This window comes from Bombina bombina, chromosome 5, assembly GCF_027579735.1.
Source record: "Bombina bombina isolate aBomBom1 chromosome 5, aBomBom1.pri, whole genome shotgun sequence".
NCBI lineage: Eukaryota > Metazoa > Chordata > Amphibia > Anura > Bombinatoridae > Bombina > Bombina bombina.
The window spans coordinates 363051573-363075297 of record NC_069503.1 but is presented as its reverse complement, the minus strand read 5'-3'; the positions used below and the strand labels follow the sequence as shown (position 1 = coordinate 363075297).

General features: G+C 39.8%; 1 protein-coding gene across 1 annotated transcript in view; it reads left to right on the top strand.

Moving 5' to 3' along the window:
• SKAP2 (src kinase associated phosphoprotein 2) overlaps positions 1-23725 on the top strand; it is a 560398-nt gene that overhangs the window by 361872 nt on the left and 174801 nt on the right. The window contains exons 5-8 of the mRNA XM_053714166.1: positions 4604-4681; positions 6792-6875; positions 8070-8194; positions 10694-10754. Coding sequence (XP_053570141.1) covers positions 4604-4681; positions 6792-6875; positions 8070-8194; positions 10694-10754 — 348 coding nt within the window. The remainder of the gene's footprint in view (positions 1-4603; positions 4682-6791; positions 6876-8069; positions 8195-10693; positions 10755-23725) is intronic.

The following is a 23725-nucleotide window of genomic DNA, read 5'->3' as shown; positions in this document are numbered from 1 at the left end:
CTTGCTCCACAAGACTCTCCCCTAGTTTTAAAAACTTTAAGCGCTCCCTAAAGACTCTACTATTCAGGGATGCATACAACCTACCCTAACCTTCCTAACTCCATTGTTATCCCCTTGAACCCCTTAGCATGTAAGCCTATAAGCCCAGCTGTTTGTAGATCACCCTCATAAGCGCCAATTACATCAGTGCAACTCTCGGCAGGGCCCTCTTCCCATTTGATCCCTATAAATGTTATCTTGTATACCTCCTATGTTTATAGTGCTGCGGAATCTGTTGGTGCTCTACAAATACCTGATAATAATAATACTAATAATAATGATTTAGACATGTATATGTTTGTGTTTTTTTCAAACACCTGAGACCTCATATCTTTCAGCCCTTATAACCTTTTTGAGCAATATTTTTTAAAAAAAATATTTTTATTAGATAGTGTTATTATGAGTCTAACTGTAACTGCGTTACAGTTAACCAGAGCTCTGAGGACACGCTATCCCAACACACGTTAAATTCAATTGCGCTTAAGTGATCATGGAAGTGAGTTAGATGTGATTGATCATATAGGAAAAAATGATCTTGCTAGTAATCATGTTGCTGCTGTTCAGAAAAAGTTTTGTGACCTAGGTAATCTTTTAGAGAATGTGGCATCAACTCTATCATTTTCTGCTATTTTACCTGTGTATGTCCAGGAAGCAGGAAAGATGGAGCAGATAACAACATTTAATTCTTGGTTAGATAAGTGGTGCAGGGAACGAGGATTAGGTTTTATTGGCCATTATAGCTCTGTTTGGCAAGATACTAGGTTATTTAGGAGAGATAGTTTGCATTTGGATGTTAAAGGAACAGAGTATCTGGGGGAGGAGTTCAAATGCTTTATTAGAAATCATTTAAACTAATAAAGGGGGTAGTATTAATATATCCACCTGCCCCCCACAGCATGCCAAAACTGTAAGTTTAATTAACAATTCTAGAAATGCTAGTAGAAAAATTCAACTCATTTCAATAATGACTAGGGACAACTTGGATTTAGTAGCTATAACAGAAACATGGTACAATGATTTGCATGACTGGAACATAGTCATACCTGGATACAGGTTATTTAAAAAGAACAGAGTAAATGAAAATATAAAGGTTACTGAAATTGTAGGAACAAATGATGAGGTGGAAAGTATTTGGGTGACTTTGGAAATTGGAGCTAAAAATGGGGTTTAGAATAGGGGTTGTATATAGGCCTCCATTGCAGGATGAAAAACTGGACAATCTGTTATTAGAAGAAATACCCAAAATGACCGTGAAGGGTAAGGTTATAGTAATGGGGACTTTAATTTGCCAGATATAGACTGGAAGATTCATTCAGCTAGATCAGCTAGAAGCAGGTATATTCTTGAATTTCTGCTAGGGAATCACTTGAGCAATTAGTTAAGAAACCAAATCGTAAGGAAGCTATATTAGATCTAATACTTACAAACAGTGATACAGTTTCAGATGTGTCTGTAGGTGAGAACTTAGGATCCAGTGATCATCAATCTGTTTGGTTTAGTATTCATGTGCAGGAACTGTCCACCCAGACTAAAACAAAAGTTTTAGACTTTAGGAAGGCAGATTTTTCATTAATGGGAGAATACCTAAAAAAATATTTAAAAGGGAAAACTCTTATTACAGGGGTTCAAGAACAGTGGAAATTTGTGAAATGTGCCATTTTAGATGCAACCGCAAACTGTATTAGACATGTCTGTAGAAGTAAAAGAAAGCGGAAACCAATTTGGTTTTCCAAAGAAGTAGCACCTGCTGTAAAGACAAAAAAAGATATCTAATAAAAATTACAGACACACACACAATCAGATGATGATATAAAAATATGGAGACTCCAACAAAAAAAGACTAAGCAGTTAATTAGGAAGGTTAAAGCTCATGCAGAAGAAAAGATAGCACAGTCAGTAAAACATGGGGACAAAACATTCTTTAGATATATCAGTGAAAGAAGAAAAAATAAGGTAGGAATAGTAAAATTGAAATCAGTTGATGATAGAATAATAGAAGGAGATAAGCAAATTGCAGACTATCTCAATGATTACTTCTGTTCTGTTTTCACAAAAGATTGTGAAGATAGAATGTCTACATTAAGGGATGCTATGAAAAATAGAAACAAGCTTAACACTAATCTTTTTACAGAGGATGAGGTTTTGTTAGCATTATCAAAAATAAATGTTAAAAAGGCAGTGGGTCCTGATAATATTCATCCAAGGGTTTTAAAAGGACTTTGATCAGTGCTAACTGTCCTATTAACCGATCTGTTTAATCAGTCACTATTAACAGGAGCTGTCCCAGATGATTGGAGAATAGCAAATGTAATACCTCTTCATAAAATGGGCAGTAGAGATTAATCTGGTAACTACAGGCCAGTAACTTCAGTTGTAGGGAAATTAATGGAAAGCCTCTTAAAAGAAAGATTTATGACTTACATAAAGACAAACAATTTAGAGGACCAAAATCAGCATGGTTTTACTAAAGGGAGATCATGTCAGACTAATCTAATTGACTTATTTGATTATGTAACAAAAGTATTAGACAAGGGTGGAGCAGTTGATGTAGCATATCTAGATTTCAGCAAAGCATTTGACACCGTCCCACACAATAAACTAATTCACAAACTGTAGCTCCTTGGTCTAGACTCAAAAATTGTGAACTGGGTGTAATGCAGGCTTAAAGGGACAGTCTAGGCCAAAATAAACTGTCATGATTCAGATAGAGCATGTAATTTTAAACAATTTTCCATTTTACTTTTATCACCAATTTTGCTTTGTTCTCTTGATATTCTTAGTTGAAAGCTTAACCTAGGAGGTTCATATGCTAATTTCTTAGACCTTAAAGGCCACCTCTTTTCAGAATGCATTTTAACAGTTTTTCACCACTAGAGGGTGTTAGTTCATGTATTTCATATAGATAATACTGTGCTTGTGCACGTGAAGTTATCTGGGAGCAGGCACTGATTGGCTAAACTGCAAGTCTGTCAAAAGAACTGAAATAAAGGGGCAGTTTGCAAAGGCTTAGATACAAGATAATCACAGAGGTTAAAAGTATATTAATATAACTGTTGGTTATGCAAAACTGGGGAATGGGTAATAAAGGAATTATCTATCTTTTAAAACAATAAAAATTCTGGTGTAGACTGTCCCTTTAAGGACAGAAAACAAAGTGTCATTCAGCAGAGGGGGCTGTTATTAGTGGTGTTCCTCAGTGGTCAGTTCTGGGGCCTGTTTTGTTTAACATATTTATCTGTGATATCAGCAAAGGGCTACAGGGGAAAGTATGTCTGTTTGCAGATTATACAAAAATGTGTAACAGGGGGGGTAGATAAAATGAGAAGTGATATACAACAATTGGAGGATTGGACAAACGACTGGGATCTAAAGTTTAACACAGCAAAGTGTAAAATAATGCATTTAGGTAAGAAAAATCCAAATGTTAATTACAGACTCAATGACACTTTACTGACTGTTACAGATGAGGATGGAACAGGACTTGGGAATTATTATTTCAGATGATTTAAAACTTAGTAATCAATGTAGTAATGCAGTGAGTAAGGCTAGCAGAATGCTTGGATGTATTGGTTGAGGTATTTGCAGAAGAAATAGTAAGGTTCTTATGCCACTTTATAGATCATTAGCTAGGCCTCATCTTGAGTATTGTGTGCAGTTCTGGAGGCCATACCTTCAGAAGGATATTAACAAACTTGAATTTGTGCAAAGGAGGGCTACCAAAATGGTACATGGTCTAAAAAATAAAACTTACCAGGATAGGCTCAATGACTTAAATATGTATAGCTTAGAGGAGTGAAGGGAAAGAGGTGATATGATAGCAACTTTCAAGTACAGTAAAGGGTTTAGTAAAACTGAGGCTGTGGGTATTTTACATAAAATGGAAAATTCAAGAACAAGGGGTCATGAGCTCAAGCTAAAGGGTAGTAGATTCAGGAGCAATTTGAGGAAGCACTTCTTTACAGAAAGAGTGATTGATTTATGGAATAAACTTCCTTAAGAGGTAGTAATGACAAACACTGTCGGGCACTTTAAAAATGCATGGGACAAGCATAAGGCTATCCTACAAACTAGATAAGTTTATACTGTTAGGTAATATCGTGCAGACTTGCTGGGCCTATGGCTCTTATCTGCTGTCAATATCTATGTTTCTATGTTTAAACCCAAATTGTTAACGCACCACTCATAATCTGGTCCTTAATTGGGTTTAAAGTCTCTTTAAATAGTGTTATATTACACACTGCTATTTTTGCATACTTTGTCCCTAATTGTACTCGGAAGAAGAGATTAGATATGGGGAAAATAGGTTTCTACATAGCAACACCAGAGGAATTGGGAAGCCCAAAATTTCAGGAACATGGGACAAAATAAATAATTAAAGTATATTCAAAAAGGTTTTTTTTTCTACTACATGTAAATGGACATTTTATTTTTCAATCTTAGTATTAAATGTCCCCAAATCATGGTGTGCTCCTTGTATCATGTTGTTTTCCTGCAGCACAGTTATCACAATGTTCAATCCATCAGCCCAGTCACTTATTTCTGACTTTCAATTTTTTTTTATCAGGAAACATTTATCCTCCCACTGCTGCCCAGGATCTCCAAAGGGTTTCAAAGGCTGGGTATCTTGAAAAACGAAGAAAAGGTCAAGTATTTTAAGATCTTGACATTATATGATCAATCTCTCGCACACATAAACACACACAAACACACACATACACACACATACATATACACACACACACATACACTCATATACACACACATACATACACAAACACACACGCACATACATACAAACACATACATAAACACATACATAAACACATACACACACACATACACACATACACACATACACACACACACATACATACATACATGCATACATACACACACATACATAAACACACATACATACACACACATAAACACATACATACTGTACATACACACACATACATACTGTACATACACACACATACATACTGTACATACACACACATACACACACACACACACTCTCACCTGCTGTCTCTTTAAAAATATTTGAATACCTTGCTGCATTGTGTGCTGAGTGTGGCAGTTTTTAAACAATGAGAATGCACCAAAGTTTTAATAACATATGTTTTCAAAGCATACATTTGATGTCCAACCTTCATCGTAGGTGCATATACAGCCAACCCAGAACCAATACTGTAGTAATTTATATGAACAAATATTTAATGGGAATGGAAAAGTGCTGCAGCATTGTTAGCACTGCTTACAAGTAAGGCTACACTTTTCATATGAATATGAATTACATGGATGCTTTAGATACATTGGCTATTAAACCATTTCAGTTGAATTACATTTATTTTCACTTTGAAATAATAGCAACATTTTAGGCCATACACAACTCTAATAATGTGCAATGTTTATCTGGATCAACATACGTCTTATAAAAGCCATGTCATGTTTGAGTAAACTAGAAAGTTGCTTAAAATTGCACGCTCTATCTGAATCACAAAAGAAAAAAATTGGGTTCAGTGTCCCTTTATGGGATAGAAAGGCCAAAATTGACACGTGCATCAGTGCATTTCAATGTAAATTATAAGTATGTTTGCAATAAACTTCCATTAGTAAAAATGCTTCTAGTAAAAGTTATTACTATTTTTCTGCGACATACGCACATATCCTGTGAGGGCCCGTGCACCAGTATTCAAACACTACGGGGCCTATTTATCAAAGATCTTGCGGACCTGATCCGACAGTGTGGATCAGGTCCGCAAGACCTCGCTGAATGCGGAGAGCAATACGCTCTCCGCATTTAACATTGCACCAGCAGCTCACAAGAGCTGCTGGTGCAACGCCGCCCCCTGCTGACTCGTGGCCAATCGGCCACCAGCAGGGAGGTGTCAATCAACCCGATCGTACTCGATCGGGTTGATTTCCGGCGATTCCTGTCCGCCTCATCAGAGCAGGCGGACAGGGTTATGGAGCAGTGGTCTTTAGACCGCTGCTTCATAACTGATGTTTCTGGCGAGTCTGAAGACTCGCCAGAAACACGGCCCTTCAAGCTCCGTTCAGAGCTTGATAAATGGGCCCCTACACCTTCTCCGAGAGTTAGTGGTGGCTTTTATAACACAAATTACATCTTAACAGATGCAATACACAACGTTGCCAGCTCTCTGAGCTCAAATACTTGTGCACAGCCCTCATAGGATAAGTGCCTATGCCAACCAAAAACAGTAATACATTTTACCAGAAGCATTTTGGCTAATGAAGGTATACTGCAAAAATGCTTATTTTTCAAATGGAAATGCATTTATGCACATTTCAATTTTGACCTTTCTCTCCCTTTAATAACATATTGTGGTGCCTTATACAGTCAGGTCTATAGACTAAAGAACACAAATAAAGGAGTTATGCATAACCCTACACAGTATTTATAGCAACTGTCCTAGAATATTGTGATCTGCATTAGGTTAGCACCTTAGAGAAGACAAACCTCACAGAAACGTTTACAGGTAGAGTCAAGGTATTCATGAGACACTTGTTAATGCCACTCTTCGTCCAGCATTAAATCTCTCCAACAAGGGTTACATAGCTTTATCTTCCCCATTAATCATAGACTGAATGTTAAAGTTTATTTTCCAACTTTCTTTTCTTTTGTCAGATGCATTATATGTTCAAATGTATTGTGATTATTTATTTAGTTGGTAAGGCTCTGAAATTTTTAAGATAATCAAACTTTAGCTTTCTTTTCATCTTAGGTCATAGCGTTTTTGGATCTGAATGGCAGAAGCGCTGGTGTGCAATGAGTAACTTTATCTTTTACTACTATGGAAGTGATAAAGGTATTTCCATCTAAATTGGTCATATGGGTTAATATAAAAGGTGCTATTTAAGGATCAAAGTGGACTTTAGAAAGCATTTTTGTAACAGCATTCACTAAATAAAATAATTGACTAATTTGTATGTTGAGGGTTTGAACCCATGTTTCTTCTTCTTACTGTTTATTTTATTAAGTTCCACAATAGTCCACATCAATGAATACATGACCATTGAGATTTACACAATTCAGTACAATACTTGACTTTAATTGATAAAGGAGGAGGATCCTGCAATGCTGAGCTTACAATCTAGATGTTGGAGTGAGAGAAAAGAGATGCAGAGGTTGCTTGACAGAGGTTTTATAAGGGAAAGGTTTATAGGAGAGTTGGTGAGGAACAAATACAAATGAAGTTGGTAGTCATCTCTAAACAAATGTACTTTGAAAGGAAGAAGACAACCTTGCACAGCGAGGTAAAGAGTTCCATTGAGTAGATGCAGCATTAGAGAAGTCTTGTAGGGTTAGGAGGAAGGAGGTCATAGGTACATTGAAGAGGACTGTTGGATGGATGAGTGTGGAAATATAATCAGGTGCAAAACTGCAAATGATTTGATCTAGTAGGGTGTAGTGAACCAGTGTAGAGACTGACAGTGGAATGACTGATGCTGATTTCTTGTTACTAGAAGCAAGATTTCTAAGACTATTTTCTTTGCAAACATTTATCATCGTACAGTTCCACAACAAAATAATTACTTACAGTGTGTTGCAGGCAACATCATTATATTTATGTTATATGGTTTTCTTAGTATTACATTGCTCCATTGTTTTTATTATAGCTCTTTAACCTCTTAAGGACATATGACGGAATTTTTCCGTCATAAAACAATTGAGCAAACTGAAAGCTGTGTCCTTAAAGGGTTAAGATTTCAGATCACTTTACACAAATATTAGAAAATGTGGCAGATAAAAAATGTTAATGTTACATTTTTACTTATTTACATATGAACAGGCCACAGCAACAGCTGGGGCACTCATAGTCTTTGGCGGCATTCATGAATCCCAGCACAAAATCTGCTTGTGATTACAATCAGCTTGCTGGCGGGAATTCTTCAGAGGATTCCTAAAAGCTCAAGGCACTAATGTACTTAGACACTATTTCATTTATATGGGCACTCACCGGTGAATTAATATGTTCTTACTTTGCTTTTATCTTTAACAGACAAACAGCAGAAAGGTGAATTTTCCTTAGATGGGTACAGAGCCAGAATGAATAATACTCTACGGAAGGATGCAAAGAAAGATTGCTGTTTTGAAATCTTTGCTCCTGATAAACGCATCTATCAGGTTGGACTTTCTATGCCTCTGTATAAATTACATTGATAAAACTGTTACATTGGCAGTCTTTGAGACAGAAACATTTGGGTTGAAACAGCTCACTAACTGGCACATCTGCACAGTATGCTCATACATATGGGAATATAGAAATGAAAACAAAAGTCCAGATAAAAGGCATGCATTCCATATTAAATAGGATACAGCCATATTTATCAGTTTTATCTGTGTTTGTTTGTGTTCTAGTGTTGTCAGTTGTATTTTATTAAGTACTAATCCTAAAGCCTGTGTACACGGGCCATTTTTCGCAGCACAGCGGTTCCACCCCCTGCTTTCTCTCTATCCCCCCTCTCTTTTGCTCTCTCTTTCCATCTCTTTTACTCCCCTCTTTTTTGAGCTCTCTCTCCCCCTATCTTTTGCGCTCTCTCCCCCCCTCTCTTTTGCGCTCTCTCACTCTCCCCTCTCTTTTGCTCTCTCTCCCTCTCTCCCTCTCTTTTGCTCTCTCTATCCCCCCTCTTTTGCTCTCTCTCCCCCCTCTTTTGCTCTCTCTCCCCCCTCTCTTGCTCTCTCTCTCCCCACTCTCTTTTGCTCTCTCTATCCCCCCTCTTTTGCTCTTTCTCCCCTCTTTTGCTCTCTTTCTCCCCTCTCTCCTTTGCTCTGTCTCTCCCCCCTCTCTTTTGCTCTCTCTCCCCCTTCTATTTTGCTCTCTCTCTATCCCCCCCTCTTTTGCTCTCTCAATCCCCCCTCTTTTGCTCTCTCTCTCCCTTTCTTTTGCTCTTTCTCTCCCCCTCTCTTTTGCTCTTTCTCTCCCCCTCTCTTTTGCTCTTTCTCTCCCCCTCTCTTTTGCTTTCTCTCTCCCCTCTCTTTTGCTCTCTCTCTCCCCCTCTCTTCCCCCCCTCTCGTTTGTGCTCTCCCCTCTCTTTTGTGCTCTCCCCCTCTCTTTTGCTCTCTCTCTCTCCCCCTCTGTTTTTTGCACGCTATCTCTCTCCACTCTTTTGCACCCCCCTCTCTTTTGCTCTCTCTCTCCTCTTTTCTCCTCCTCTCTTTTGCTGTCTCTCTCCCTCGCTTTTGCTCTCCCCCCCCTCTTTTGCACGCTCTCTCTCTCTCTTCTCTTTTGCGCCTTTCCCCCTCTTTTGCTCTCTCTCCCCTCTCTTTTGCTCTCTCTCTCCCCTTTCCTCCCCCTCTATTTTGCTGTCTCTCTCCCTCTATTTTGCTGTCTCTCTCCCTCTCTTTTATTCTCTCTATCCCCCCTCTCTTACTCCCCCCTCTCTTTCCCCCCTTCTTTTTTGCGCTCTCTGTCTCTCTCTTTCCTCTTTTGCTCTCTCTCCCCTCTCTGTTGCTCTATCTCTCCCCTTTCTCCCGCCTCTCTTTTGCTGTCTCTCTCCCTCTCTTTTGCACTCTCTATCTCCCTTCTCCTTTGCTCTCTTTCCCCTCTCTTTTGCTCTCTCTCTTACCCCCCTCTCTGCCCCCTCTCTCTTTTGTGCTCTTCCTCTGTCTCTCTCTCCCCCCTTTCTTTTGCTCTCTCTCCCCTCTCTTTTGCTCTCTCTCTCCCCTTTCTCCCCCCTCTTTTGCTGTCTCTCTCCCTCTCTTTTGTTCTCTCTATCTCCCCTCTTTTGCTGTCTCTCTCTTTCTCGGCTTTCTTTTGCTCTCTATCCCCCTTCTTTTGAGCTCTCTCACGTCCGTCGTCCGCCCGCCCCCTCCCACTTCACACCGCCCTGCCCATGTCACGCCCGGCCCATCCAGCCCCGCCCGAGCCACGCCCCCGCCCAGTCCCGCCCCCTCACACCTGGTCGGCTCCAGATGCGAGCCAGGTCAGTCTGTTGAAGGCCAGGTGTGCTTGTTCTCGTGCAGTCACTACTGCGCCTGACAGCTTCGGACAAACACACTTTGCCTTTTATCTTATAGGATGTGACACATTAAAAATAAAGAAGCAGGTGAATTTAAATGTATCAATGCAAACACCTTGACTGTAACTTTCATGCTGAATTTAAGAAGAACTCTAAGGAAGTGGGTCCGAGCGCATATCAATGGTGTATTTTACAGACTTATTACTTAGGCTTCATATGCAATGTAACGTTAATATGTTTTAAATATCTGAAATTGCATTTGAAAATGAGTTCATTAACTTGTCAGGTAATGAGTTAGAATCTGACAAGAACATTTTTAAGAACACTATACCCAGCAGTCTAAAGAAATTCATGGGTGTCTCCTAATTGTCAAGGGCAAATTTTGTTCATCAGTTCTGGCTTTGACATTGATGAAGAGAAGCAGTATTTTTTCAAAACAGCTGCCAGCTGCTGATCAGAGTTTCAAATCCATCATCCTCTGCTCCAATTACGTAAATTTGTCAAAATTAACTGTACATTATAAGAAGCATCCTAGCAAGAAAAGTATCTGTATGCACACAAATAATTGCTAATGTTTGAATGAAGAAGTTTGCTAATGTTAAATCTGGGTTAAAATTCTTGATATTGTGCACCTAATTTACATCTTTTTTTTTGTTTTGTTAAGTTTACAGCTTCAACGGCAAAAGAAGCAGAAGAATGGGTTAATGCAGTCTTATTCCTTAATGGTATGTAAACATAGAAGACAATGTGGATAAAAGCACTGTTCTATACTGTAATCTTTCTTAGTCATGAATAAATTAAGGGGGGCCTCAAGTTTTATATTAGGTCATATGAGTCCTTGATTAACTAGTGATGTCATTAAAATAAATTCCATTAACCAATCAAAAAGAAGAGCAGTAGTTAGTGAAGTCACTGAGCTCTTCTCTTATCTGATTGATTAGCATCAGCCATGTGATCAAATAATCAAAACTGTTCAGTAAAGTTCAATGGTGGGAAAATATAAATTTAATTTAGTTATTCAATTAAATGTATCTAACATCCAATTTTACTAGTAACCTTGACTTGCAGACATGAGCTGAAAAGGACATATTTGTCCATGAAATAACGTTCATAAGTCAATTGACTTGATTGGAATCTAAATATAAGGGGCGAGATTACATATACGGCGCAGGCTTCAGCACAAGCGCTGCAACCCGCGCCACCCAAATTTCACCTCGCACATTGGGGCCTGGCAGTTCATAAAGTGCCGTAAGTTGGATAAACTAGCGATGTCCAGAAATGAGCGTAAATACAAATTTCTGGAGTCGCCAGTAACTTACTGCACTTTAGAAACTGATGGCGCCTAATAAAAGTAAAAAAATGTATCAAATCTCCCGTAAAAGTCTAACCCGCCTTCCAAAAATAAGCCTGACACGTAATACCCCTATATCCGTTATCAAACCCACATCGGAACTAATAAAAGTATTAACCCCTAAACCGACAACCCCCCCACAACGCAATAAGCCTTATTAAACTATTAACCCCTAAATCCGTCATCAAACCCACACCACAAAAAACCTATTAAAGTATTAACCCCATAAACCGCCAAAGCCAATAACACAAACTACCTATTAAATTATTAACCCCTAAACTGCCAAAGCCCACAACGCAATAAACCTATCAAAGTATTAACCCCTAAACCGCCAAAGCCCACAACGCAAATAAATTATTACATTTCTAAGCCCCCTAACCTAACACCCCCTAAATGAACCCAAATTACCTAAATTACAAAATACTAAAGTTACTATTAAAATAAAAAAAAACTAACACTACTTTAAAAATAAAAAAAATAAACTAAGTATAAATTAAGGGGACAGTCTAGTAAAAATTTAAATTCTGGTGTAGACTGTCCCTTTAAACTACAATTACATAAAATAAAAAAAATCTAAGATTACAGAAAATAAAAAACAAAATTATCAAATTTAAAAAAATTATACCTAATCCCTATGAAAATAAAAAAGCTCCCCAAAATAAAAACACCCCCTACTCTAAGAAAAAGCTACCAGTAGCCCTTAAAAGGGCTTTTTGCAGGGCATTGCCCCAAGATAATCAGCTCTTTTACATTAAAAATTCACAAAGTCCCCCCTAACAGTAAAATCCCCCACCCACCAAACCCCCCAAAATAAAAAAAACTAACACTAAAGGGGGGCGGAGCTAGCCAGCCAGGAAGATGGCCGCGGCTTGAGAGAGCTCTTGAAACCTAAACTGACTAAGGAGCAATTAAAAGATGTTCTAACAGCAGCTAGATCACCTAACTAAGATCTAAATACAGCTGAGAGACAAGCGCATCGCTAAATAGACTCGGAAGAGCCCAAGACGCATCTGACAGCGGTGGAAAATCATCATCATCTCCGGTGAGCATGTTCAATAGCGCACCGGTCACCGGGCCCTCTCTCCAGCAAAGTCGCATAGAGAAGCTCTTGAGCAGATCCCTAGAACGCCGGGAGGTGAGATGAGAGGGTAAACAACCACCCGGTGAGCAAACTGAGGCTTCAATTAAGGAAGCGATATTTATTCCAGCGGACATACATAGTTTGCATCGGCTCCCACGTGGCCCACGGGGGCTCCATTGAGTTCAACTCAAAGCATTACATATTCAGCTTGTCATGTCTAACTATGAAACATACTCGCAGAGGACATAATTTACACTGCTGGGGCACTTGAGAGATGATAGGAGGATTAATTAAGGCAATACTGTCAGGGCTATAGAAGGGAGCAATGAAGACATGAAGTACAGTTAACATACACAGGCCCGTACCGCATCACTAAATGACAATCAACTGTAAAAAAATACAGTTGTCAAATGCTTTGTGAATCGAATGCAAGTTTATTTTCTACACTGAGAGCTGGGTGACCAAAGTACATAACAAGCAGCAAACTGCGCAACAACTCTTAAAGTTATACATCTAAGAAAGCTTTTACGTTTCTTTATACCAGTTCCACTGAGACTTATATCACACAAACATGTCGCCGAAAAAACAGGCTAAGAAGGGCAATGCCTCAAAGCATAAAAACAATAAAACTCCTTCTGTCAATATTTTTTTTAAAGCCATTGAAGCTAAGTCTTGAGCTCTTGCTGCAGCAGAAGAGCAGGATTTTGAGGAGGCCTCCTCTTCATCTGAATCTGAAGCAGAAAACATCACAGACTCTATTAATGTACCCAAAGCATTATTTAAATCTATACCATCCAAAAAAGACTTTTCCAACTTAATATCTCAAGTAAAAGATTGTATTAAAGAGGAGATCTGCGAATTGAAGAAAGAAATAACTGACATAGGTCTCAGAGTAGAAGCGGTTGAAACTATACAGGATACACACTCGCTTGCAATCACAGAGCTACAAACCATCATTAGTGGCCAAAACTCTACGATCCAAGAGTTAGAGATCCAGAAGGCAAAATATCAGGATAAGAGGTGTCCCGGAGACTATAATCCCTTCTAATTTAAAACAGTATGTACAAGACCTATACACTTTTCTCAAAAAGTCTGAAGTGCCAATCAATTTGGAAATTGATAGAGTACATAGAGCTCTTCGCCCAAAACCGTTGGACTCTCAGCCCCCTAGGGATGTAATAGCTCGAATCACAAATTACCAGATCAAAGAAGACATTATGAAACTCGCCAGAGAATCACAACCCATTAAGTTTGAAAACACAGTTCTCCAGACATTTGCAGACCTATCTCAAAGAACTCTATCTAAAAGAAGAGATCTTAATCCCCTGACCTCACTGCTGAGGAATCAAAACATCCCATATAGGTGGGGATTTCCATTTCAACTGATAATTATGTACAAGGGAAGACGTCTTGTATGCCTCTCACAGAGAGACATTCACAAAATATGTAAAGAACTGGATATCCAAGTCCCGGAGATAGAGGGAATTCTCTCGTCTACTAAAGGTCACGCTTCAGAAACAGTCATCACTCCATTACCACAGAGAAAAGAGTGGCAGTTATCCTCGCAGAGGAAATCAAGAAAAAATACTCTGGCTAAAGGTGCCACGTCCCCTGAAAAAGGATAAGGTTCTTTGGGAACACATTAAATCTTTTGAACAAAGATTTTCTTACATTCCACTTTGCTGAATCGTATAGAGTTTTAGGTCTTGTGTTCTAATGTTGATACATAATATCTCCAGACTATGTACGCCAAAGGTACAGGTAAAAATGTATGGTTAGTATTTTGTCCTGAGGACATAGACAGAATTAGTCATTCATTGCTATGTTCTAGTTATAAGTAAATATATTGTTTAAACTATCTAATTGTTAAACTATTCTTAGTCAGTTAGGATAGATTCCTACTTCTTGGTATTCTGTATACTAGGAGGTCATTTCCCTCTTCATGGAGGGGATGGTTTTATATTTTGTTCTATTCCTTACTTTTTTATTTTTGTTTTTGTTTTGTATGTTTGTTTTTATGTATTTACAGGACCGGTTGCCCAGAGATTACCATGTTGAGTCACAGAGTATCAGGTAGAGGTGGGAAGGAAGGACATATAAGACATGTCTAGCGTAAGCAAAAAAAAATCCCAGATGTTGAACATTATCACACAAAACACCAAAGGGCTAAATTGCCCCAAAAAACGTAGACTTGCCTTATTAGACCTACACAGAAAGGGTGAGCATATACTCCTGCTTCAAGAGACCCACTTTAAGAACAATCACAATCCTACTTATGTCTCCATACTATCCCCAACACTTCCATACCACTCATCCCTCAAAAAAAAATCAATGGAGTGTGCATATTAATACATAAGTCTATACCCTTTACGAAAACCCACATAGAAAAAGATAAAGAGGGGAGATTTCTATGCCTTACAGGCCTCCTATATGGTAAACCCATAACTATAGTGAATTTTTACTCACCAAATAGGAGCCAACATGGGTTTTTTAATAACATTACTAACATTATTCTGGAACAGCATAAAGGGCCCCTGGTGATGGCCGGGGATTTAAATACCCCACTTGAACCCATGATGGATTGTTCTAATCCTGACAGAAGAGTAAAAGTTCCATATTTAAAATTGATATGGAAAAACCTTAAATTACTAGGAGTGCACGATACGTGGAGCTATATGCATCAACAAAAAAAAAGACTTCACCTTTTTTTCTAATCCCCAGAAAAAGTTACTCCAGATTGGATTATATATTTATAGATCATCTGGCGCTTTCTCTCCTAAAAGAAGCAAAAATAATCCACTTCACATGATCGGACCATTCGTTGGTCTTATGTAAATTACTATGGCCTGATGCACCTCTTAAAACATATCATTGGAGACTTGACGAGTCGCTTCTCAAGGGGAAAAAGCGGACTAGGGAGATATCTAAACTAATTAAATCTTATTTTTTAATAAACGACACACCTGACATTCAACCCACGACCCTGTGGGAAGCCCCCAAATGCATCATCAGGGGTGAATTTATGAAACTAAAGGCCCAGCTACTAAGACAGAACAGAGACGCCCACACAAAACTTGCTAAAGAGATCTCAAAGTTAGACCATTTACACAAGTTATCACTGGGAGATACTAAGACCTTGGAGGATCTGAATAATAAAAGAAGTCAGTTTAATAAGATCTTACAAATCAACACACAACAACAATTAATGTCTTTTAATCAATCTTTCTACCTAGAAGGTAATAAGTCGGGTAGGTGGCTTGCCAGAGCCATAAAAAAGAAACAAAGATCCACATATATTCACTCAATAAAAAACAGGGCAGGAGTAAACAAAGAGGACACATTAACTATTGCATCAGAATGTAAGTCATTTTATCACAAATTATACAATTTATATCCCAACAGAGATGTTGACGTACACTCACGTAAATGCAACAAGTACTTAGACCAAGTAAATTTACCGCAGCTTAATCCAGAACAAAAAGAAGCCTTAACCCAACCAATTTCTATTAAAGAGGTTCTGGATGTTATAAAATTATTAAAACTTAACAAAGCACCTGGCCCTGATGGCTTCACAGGCCTGTATTATAAAACCTTTGCAAATCTGCTAGCACCTCATTCGACTAATCTCTTTAATTCCATTTCAGACTCCTTGCCCTTCCCAGACCCCATGCTTCAGGCACATATCACAGTCCTGGAAAAACCAGGAAAGATTCCAGATAAACCGGCTAATTTTCGCCCAATTTCCTTACTTAATATCGATTTAAAAGTTTATGCAAAAATTCTAGCCACGCGTATAAGTAAATTTCTCCCCCAATTAATTCACCAAGACCAGGTAGGATTCGTGCCTAATAGGGAAGCTAAAGACAATACGGTAAAGGTCCTTAATTTGATTGACCACGCCCCAAATACACACTCTTCTACCATATTTCTTTCAACAGACGCCGAAAAGGCATTTGACAGACTAGACTGGACATACTTAGACTTGACACTCAGACGATTTGACTTTCCCTCCCTTTTCATACAGAAAATTATGGCTTTATATTCTAATCCGACGGCCCAGGTTAGGGTAAATGGTACCCTCTCTGATACTTTCGAAATTAGAAACGGCTCCAGACAAGGGTGTCCACTGTCCCCACTACTATTTATTCTATCCTTTGAACCACTGGCTATTCAGATTAGGGCGAATTCCAACATTCAGGGCATTACTATCGGGGACAGAGCTTACAAGATGGCAATATTCGCAGACAATCTCCTATTAACACTTTCAGACCCCTTGAACTCGGTAACCCATGCCATGCAAGAGATTTCTGCATTTGGAGAAGTCTCTAACTTTTCAGTAAATATGTCAAAATCAGAATTCATGCCAGTTAATATTTCCCAGCAAACCCTAGAATCTATAAATTCCTGTTGTCCATTGAAAGTCCAACCAAAATGTCTAAAATATTTAGGTATTTTCCTAACTCCTGAGATTCAACAAACAAGGCAACTAAACTACAAGAGATTAGTCAATGAGTTTCAGTCTTTGACCTCTTCTTGGTCCTTAAAAAATTTATCTTGGCTAGGTCGTATTCACGCCACAAAAATGGTACTCCTACCAAAGGCACTATTACAAACAGTCCCTATTCAGAATACTTCAAAGGATATAGATACATTACAGAAAATTATTAATAACTATGTATGGGAGGAGAAAGGCTTCACATATTAATAAGAACCAAGAGAAAGGGGGATTGGGAATACCTCACCTCAACTCTTATAAATTAGCGGTCTCCCTTCAGAGAATGGCAGAGTGGTGCAGCTATAACAAAATAAATTCCAAAGGTTGGGTACAGTTAGAACACTCCCTGGCAGCGGTAAGGCACCTAGGCGGATGCTGCTGGGACCTGCCAACTATGAAACACTCGGTCATTTCCCAACTCTCAAGCACAAATGAAACGTGGAAGGACTGGCTACACATCTTAAAAACATATAAAAACATTTCAATTAAATTCTCCCCTCTCCCACAATTACTAGTAAACCAAGATTTTCCTCCAGGCCTTAAAGAACATACACAGACTGACATTACACTTGCTTCTCATATCCCCATTTATGCAATTTTAGAAAAAGGTAAATTTAAGTCAAAACAACGGCTAAATGACATGGAAATCCCGTTTTTTGCATCTTGGTTTAGATATCACCAAACTAGACATTTCATTTATTCCCACAGATTTAAATCTGATCTTACAAGATCCCCATCACAATTTGAACAGGCCTGTATCTATGACAGGAAATCCCAGAAGTCTATATCCGCACTATACAAGTTAGTCCTTGAGAACAGGTTTTCTAGCCTCCCTACATATACAAAAAGTTGGGATAAAGAATTGGGTACGCACACTTCTTCTAAGAAATGGTATAACAGATTTCGCCATCTTTTGAAATCTGCGCATTCATCTAGAGCTAAAGAAACAAATATAAAAGTATTCATGAGATGGTACTTAACTCCTTCAAAACTTAAACATATTTTCAGAAAATGTTCTAACATTTGTTGGAGATGCGGGGATCAAATTGGTAATATGATTCATATATGGTGGAGGTGTGACCCAATTAATGTCTTCTGGGGAAAAATCTTTGATGAGATTAATACAATTCTACACGCTCAACTTTCACCCACTTTAGAGGTAATTTATCTATATGAATCTCCGCAACTCACATGCAAGATTAAAAGGCAGTTATTTCTTATACTGGTTAACGCGGCTAAGCAAATGATCCCCAGGAACTGGAAGACATCTAACATTCCTGACATTAATGAGTGGAGATCCACAAATGGTTCCCAGAAACCTCAGTCTTAAAATGCTGGACAATACATACAGAACTGTGCCAATGGGGGCCTCCTTATTACAGTCTGTAGTTAGCAGACTAGGTTACATATACATCCAGAAGATCTTTAAATTTCAAGGAGAAACTGTTAACCTAATTACACAAGCACTAATGGAATGGTCAGGTTTCACCCGGACTGTTCGGGGAGGGCCCTGGAATCGGGCTTGGACATCTATTTGGGCCTAACAAAGTAGGACCATACAAATTTGTTTGTAATCTGTATTGTTCCTGTATTGGTTTTTGTATGTGATTTTGTTTTTGTTTATGATTTGAAAATAAATAAAAATATAATTAAAAAACAAAACAAAAACAAAAACCTAACACTAAAAACCCTAAACTACTCATTACCCTGAAAAGGGCATTCGTTGGGTATTTCCCTTAAAAGGGCATTTAGCTCTTTTACAAAATGCCCACCCTAATCTAAATAAATAAACCACTCCTGAAGTCTGGCGGAGAAGGTCCTGTCCCATGAGGTGAAGTTTTCTTCCAATCGGCAACCTCTTCTTTCTTCTTCCAGGAACAATCCGGCGCGGAGCAGAGGGCGGAGCTGAAGACGGATGACCGCGGAGCTGAAGACCGGCGAGCCTGGAACTGAAGACCGGCGATCCTGGAACTGAAGACCGGCGATCCTGGAACTGAAGACCGGCAACCGCGGAGTCATGGAGCGTGGAGGATCCTCTTCGTACGATCGCAGACCATACACTGGATAGTGAATTCAAGGGACACGATTAAAAATGGCATCCCTTAAATTCCTATTGGCTGATTTGATTCTTCAAATTCAAATCAGCCAATAGGATGAGAGCTACTCAAATCCTATTGGCTGTTCAAATCAGCCAATAGGATGAGAGCTACTGAAATTCTATTGGCTGATTTGAATAGATTGATATTGCGCATGCGTTAGGTGTTTATTTTTGCAGGCAGTTTCGAGAGTTACGGTGCTCCCATACTCAGTGCAAGGCCTGCTGCAGCTGCCTTAGTAAGGCGAGGGGAAAATGGAGTAAGATTTAAGTTAATCCATTTTCGCCACTTAAGTCCTTGCGCTGAATATTGGATACCGATTTGCAACACGGTCCCATGTTAACTTATGGGAGTAAAAATTGCAGGCGACGGGTGAAATATACGCGCGTAACTATTATGCTTTGCCGTATATCTAATACCAAAATCGAGCAAAAACCGGCGTCACCCGCAAAAGCATATGAAATAGGGTCCTACAGGGTATACTCTTATTAGTATATTAAACAGACCATTGCTCTTACTTTTAGAGTATCTGTACAACTGAATGCAAAAGGTGGGCTGCCATTTGGACCAATATGTTTAATAATCAAAAAATATATTATTTTGAATTCCAGCAGAAGACATATTTCCATCTTAATGGGAGGAGAGTCCACTGCTTCATTCATTACTGGTGGGAACTAAGAACCTGGCCACCAGGAGGAGGCAAAGACACCCCAGCCAAATACATAAATACCTCCCCCACTCCCCTCATCCCCCATTCATTTTTTGCCTTTCATCACAGGAGGTTGGCAGAGAAGTGTCGGAAGATTCGGAGTAGTCTCTTATGGATGGTAGTACTCTTCACAATGGGACTGGAGTTTTAAGTAGTCTTGTCAGCCTCTCAGTGAGAGCATGGGTGAAAGTTAGAGATGCAGGGAGAGTCTTTCTGTGAAAACATCCCGACTCAGATTAACAGCTCCATAAGCAATCAGCATTGACGAGTTTCGCTGCCTGCTTTCTGCTCTCAAGTTCATGTCAGGAGCGATGCTACTAACCTGTCACACTTGAAAGCCATGTTCCTGTTCCACAGCATAGATTCTGGTAAGATTGTTTCATTTTTTATACATGTATGATAATGCTAGAAGACAGGGTCACAGTGTGACTCCTTTTATCTGTATAGAATCAAGGGTTAATATCTCCTGAAGGGGATTATTGAACAGTGGGGAATAATCTTATATGTTTATTTGATGTTATGCTGCTTTATGTGTGAGATGTTATGGGCTCATAGGCTGTTATAAAATATACAGGTTTCACTTTCACTTTGAGAGCCATGCAGCTTACAAGCTTGGCGCGCTTTTTCTCATAGCAGGGATGGTCCTGCATTGTGCACCATGTGATTCTTTCCCTCTTTCCTGACCGGGTGTCTATCAGAGAGGAGCCCTAACTCTCTGTACTGTCTGGGTCATAGGAGGTGGTGAGTGCCCCAGCCATTGGGATATAAAGGTGCAGATTTTTTGAATAAAATAAGATGTTTTGTTTCTCTAGTTCTCCGGTTATTGCACTAGCGATGGAGGATTCTGTTACTTAGAGGGCACTCCCTCTATTCCTAAAGAGTAATTCCTGTTTATATTGTGAGGAGGCCTTAGTTCCAGCCCCCCAATTATGTTCCATATGCCTTGATAATGTGATAATATCAAACATGTTTGATACCACTGAGCCGTCCACTTCTGAGGAGTTGTCGTTCAATGAGGTGCGTACCCTACATGTTTATCCCTCTACACATGCAGTTTCCTGTAGCATTGCTGATCCTCCATTTGTAGGGGGCCTTTTTTCACCAGACATTACTGCACAGCTCAGACGGCGGTGTCTGTGGCCTTTAATGCTTTACCTCGCCCTGCTAAGTGCAAGTGAAAGGTTACATATTGCACTCCAGAGTACATCAGATAATTTATTGGATTTAACTGATAGGGTTATCCAAGGATGAAGTTCTTTCTGAGACTTCAGAGTATGAAAATTCTGGGTCGGAGTCTGCTGCCTCTAAACCTCCGGCTGCGGAGGAAACAGACTTTAGTTTTAGGAATTTGTGCTTTCTTCTAAAGGAAGTTTTGGCGAATTCAGAGGTTCCAGTGGCCGAATTGCCTGAGGAACCTTTGATTTCTAAATAGGATAGAATTGAGAACAATTATCCTTATCCTTCCCTGCTCCTGTTAGATGGTGAACATTATTAGGAATGAATGGGACTGGATTGTTCCTCTCTTCTCCCTTTAACAAATCGTTCCCGGTCCTGGACTCTCAAAGGAGTTGCGAGGTCCCGTCCCTAAAAGGGATGGCGCTATTTTCACCCTTGCTAAATGTTTTACTGTCCCGTTTGAGGATAGCTCTTCGTTTTAAGAGCCCATGGATAAAGGATGGAAACTCTGTTAAGAAAGTTGTTTTCAACATACGGGATATTTGTTTCAACCAGAGGCAGCCGTTGCTGGAGAAACTACCTTCGGGTATGATTTCTTATGGGATTTTATCGGGGTGGAGAGGTTTCCTTGACGTTACTCAAGAAAGATTAACGGCCTTGAGGGTTGCTAATTCTTTTACCTGTGATGCTATTAGGCAGATTATCGCCTGAATGCTAAGGCTTCAGCTTTTTCTGTTTAGGCCCGTCGGGCTCTGGCTGAAGTCATGGTCTGCGGATATGACTTTTAAGTCTAGACTTCTTTCCCTCCCCTTTAAGGGAATGATTTTGTTTGGTCTAGGCCTGGACACAATTATCTCCATGGTCACAGGGGGCAAGGGTGCCCTTCTACCCGCAAGAGAATATAAACGAGTCTAAGGGACAATTTTCGTTCTTCTCGTTTTGATAAAGCCCATGTTAGCAGTCCTCCACTAAGCCTGAGCAAACCAAGAGCTCTTGGAAGCCGGATCAGTCCTGGAATAAATCCAAGCAGAGCAAGAAGCCCATTCCTCTTCTGGATCGTATAGGGGGCAGACTGTCACTCTTTACAGTTGCTTGGTTCAGGGACATGCAGGATCCATGGGTCCTGGAGGTCATTGCTCAGGGTTACAAGATAGGTTTCAAGTCTCTGCCACCCAAGGGCGGTTTCCTCCTCTCTCTTCTGTCTTCCTGACCAGAAAGGAGGGAAGCCTTTCTGGGGTGCGTACGGAATCTGTACTCTTAGGAGTTATTGTCCCGGTGCCTATCACTGTGAGAGGTTTGGGATACTATTCAAACCTTTTCATGGTCCCAAAGAAGGAGGGAACTTTCTGTCCGATTTGGACCTAAAGTGCTTAAACAAGTTTTTAAAGTCCCCTCGTTCAAGAGGGAGACAATAGGTCCATTCCTCCCCTCATTAGAGAAGGGCAGTTCATGACCACTATAGATCTGAAGGATGCTCCCTTCACGTACCAATCCTCAAGGACTACTTCCAATTCCTGAGGTTTGCGTTCCTTGGACCAGCACTTCCAGTTTATTGATCTTCTGTTTGGTCTAGCTAGTATAGTGGTGAGCATAGCTGCCTTCCAAGTAGTTGACCCGGCCAGGTTTGATTCCCAGCCAACGCAGCATTCTCCAAGAAATTTTTCAGAGAGTGGACCATTCAGAATTTCTCCTCTGTCTTCTTCAATCCCATGGATGGAAGATAAATCTAGGGAGAGTTCTTTTGTATCAAGTACCGGGGTAGAATTCTCGGGTACTATAATAGTCTCCATAGACATGAAAATATTCCTAGAAAACCAGAGACGTTGCAGACTAGCTTCAACATGTCTTTCCCTACAGACCTCTTTAAGGCCATCTGTGGCTCGGTGTATGGAGGTGATTGGTCTTATGGTGTCCAGCATGGACATCATTTCCTTTGCCAGGTTTCACCTCAGACTGTTGCAACTGCACATGTTGAAGCAGTGGAATGGTGATCATTTGGATCTAAAAAGAGAAGAGAAACAGAGGCGCCAAACATGGCCTAGTAACATCAGGGCACCAACACATACAGGATAGAATATACTCACAAGTGAGGCGCACCCATATGGTGCTATTGTAGCAGACTGGAACTAAATACGTGGTCCAGCTCACGTCACCACCAGCTAGAGATCCAAATCCAGATAATCCTTAAAATGGCCTATTTGTTAAGTCCTGGAAGGAAAAAAGGCACAAAAACATAGCCCAGTAACGTTTAGACCAGGAAGATAGAATATTTAAAGGTTGCACTTACAAGAGGTGAAGCACCACCAGGTGCAATATCAGCATCATTCGGATCTACCTCAACAGATTTCTCTGGACAACTGATCAAGAGATTCTCTCTCTTGGTGTTTTTGTCCGGATCTCTTGTCCCAAGGGATGTCCGTCTCAAACCATCCGAGGTGATTGTGACTACGGTTGCGTGTTTGTCAGGATGGGGAGTTGTTTGGGGTGCCAGGAAGGCACAGGGCCTATGGACTCAGGAGGAAATGCTCCTTCCCGATCGCATTTTGGATCTTCGGGCAAAAAATACAATGCTCTGAAGGCTTGGCCTCTGCTGGGTTCATCCCAGTTTATCAGATTCCAATCAGATAATATATCCCCTGTGGCTTAAATCAACCATCAGGGGGGAATGAGAAGCTCCCTAGCTATGAGGGAAGTATCTAGGATTTTTGAGTGGGCGGTGACCCACATTTGTTCGCTGTCAGCAATAAACATTCTGGGTGTGGACAACTGGCAAGCGGATTTCCTCAGC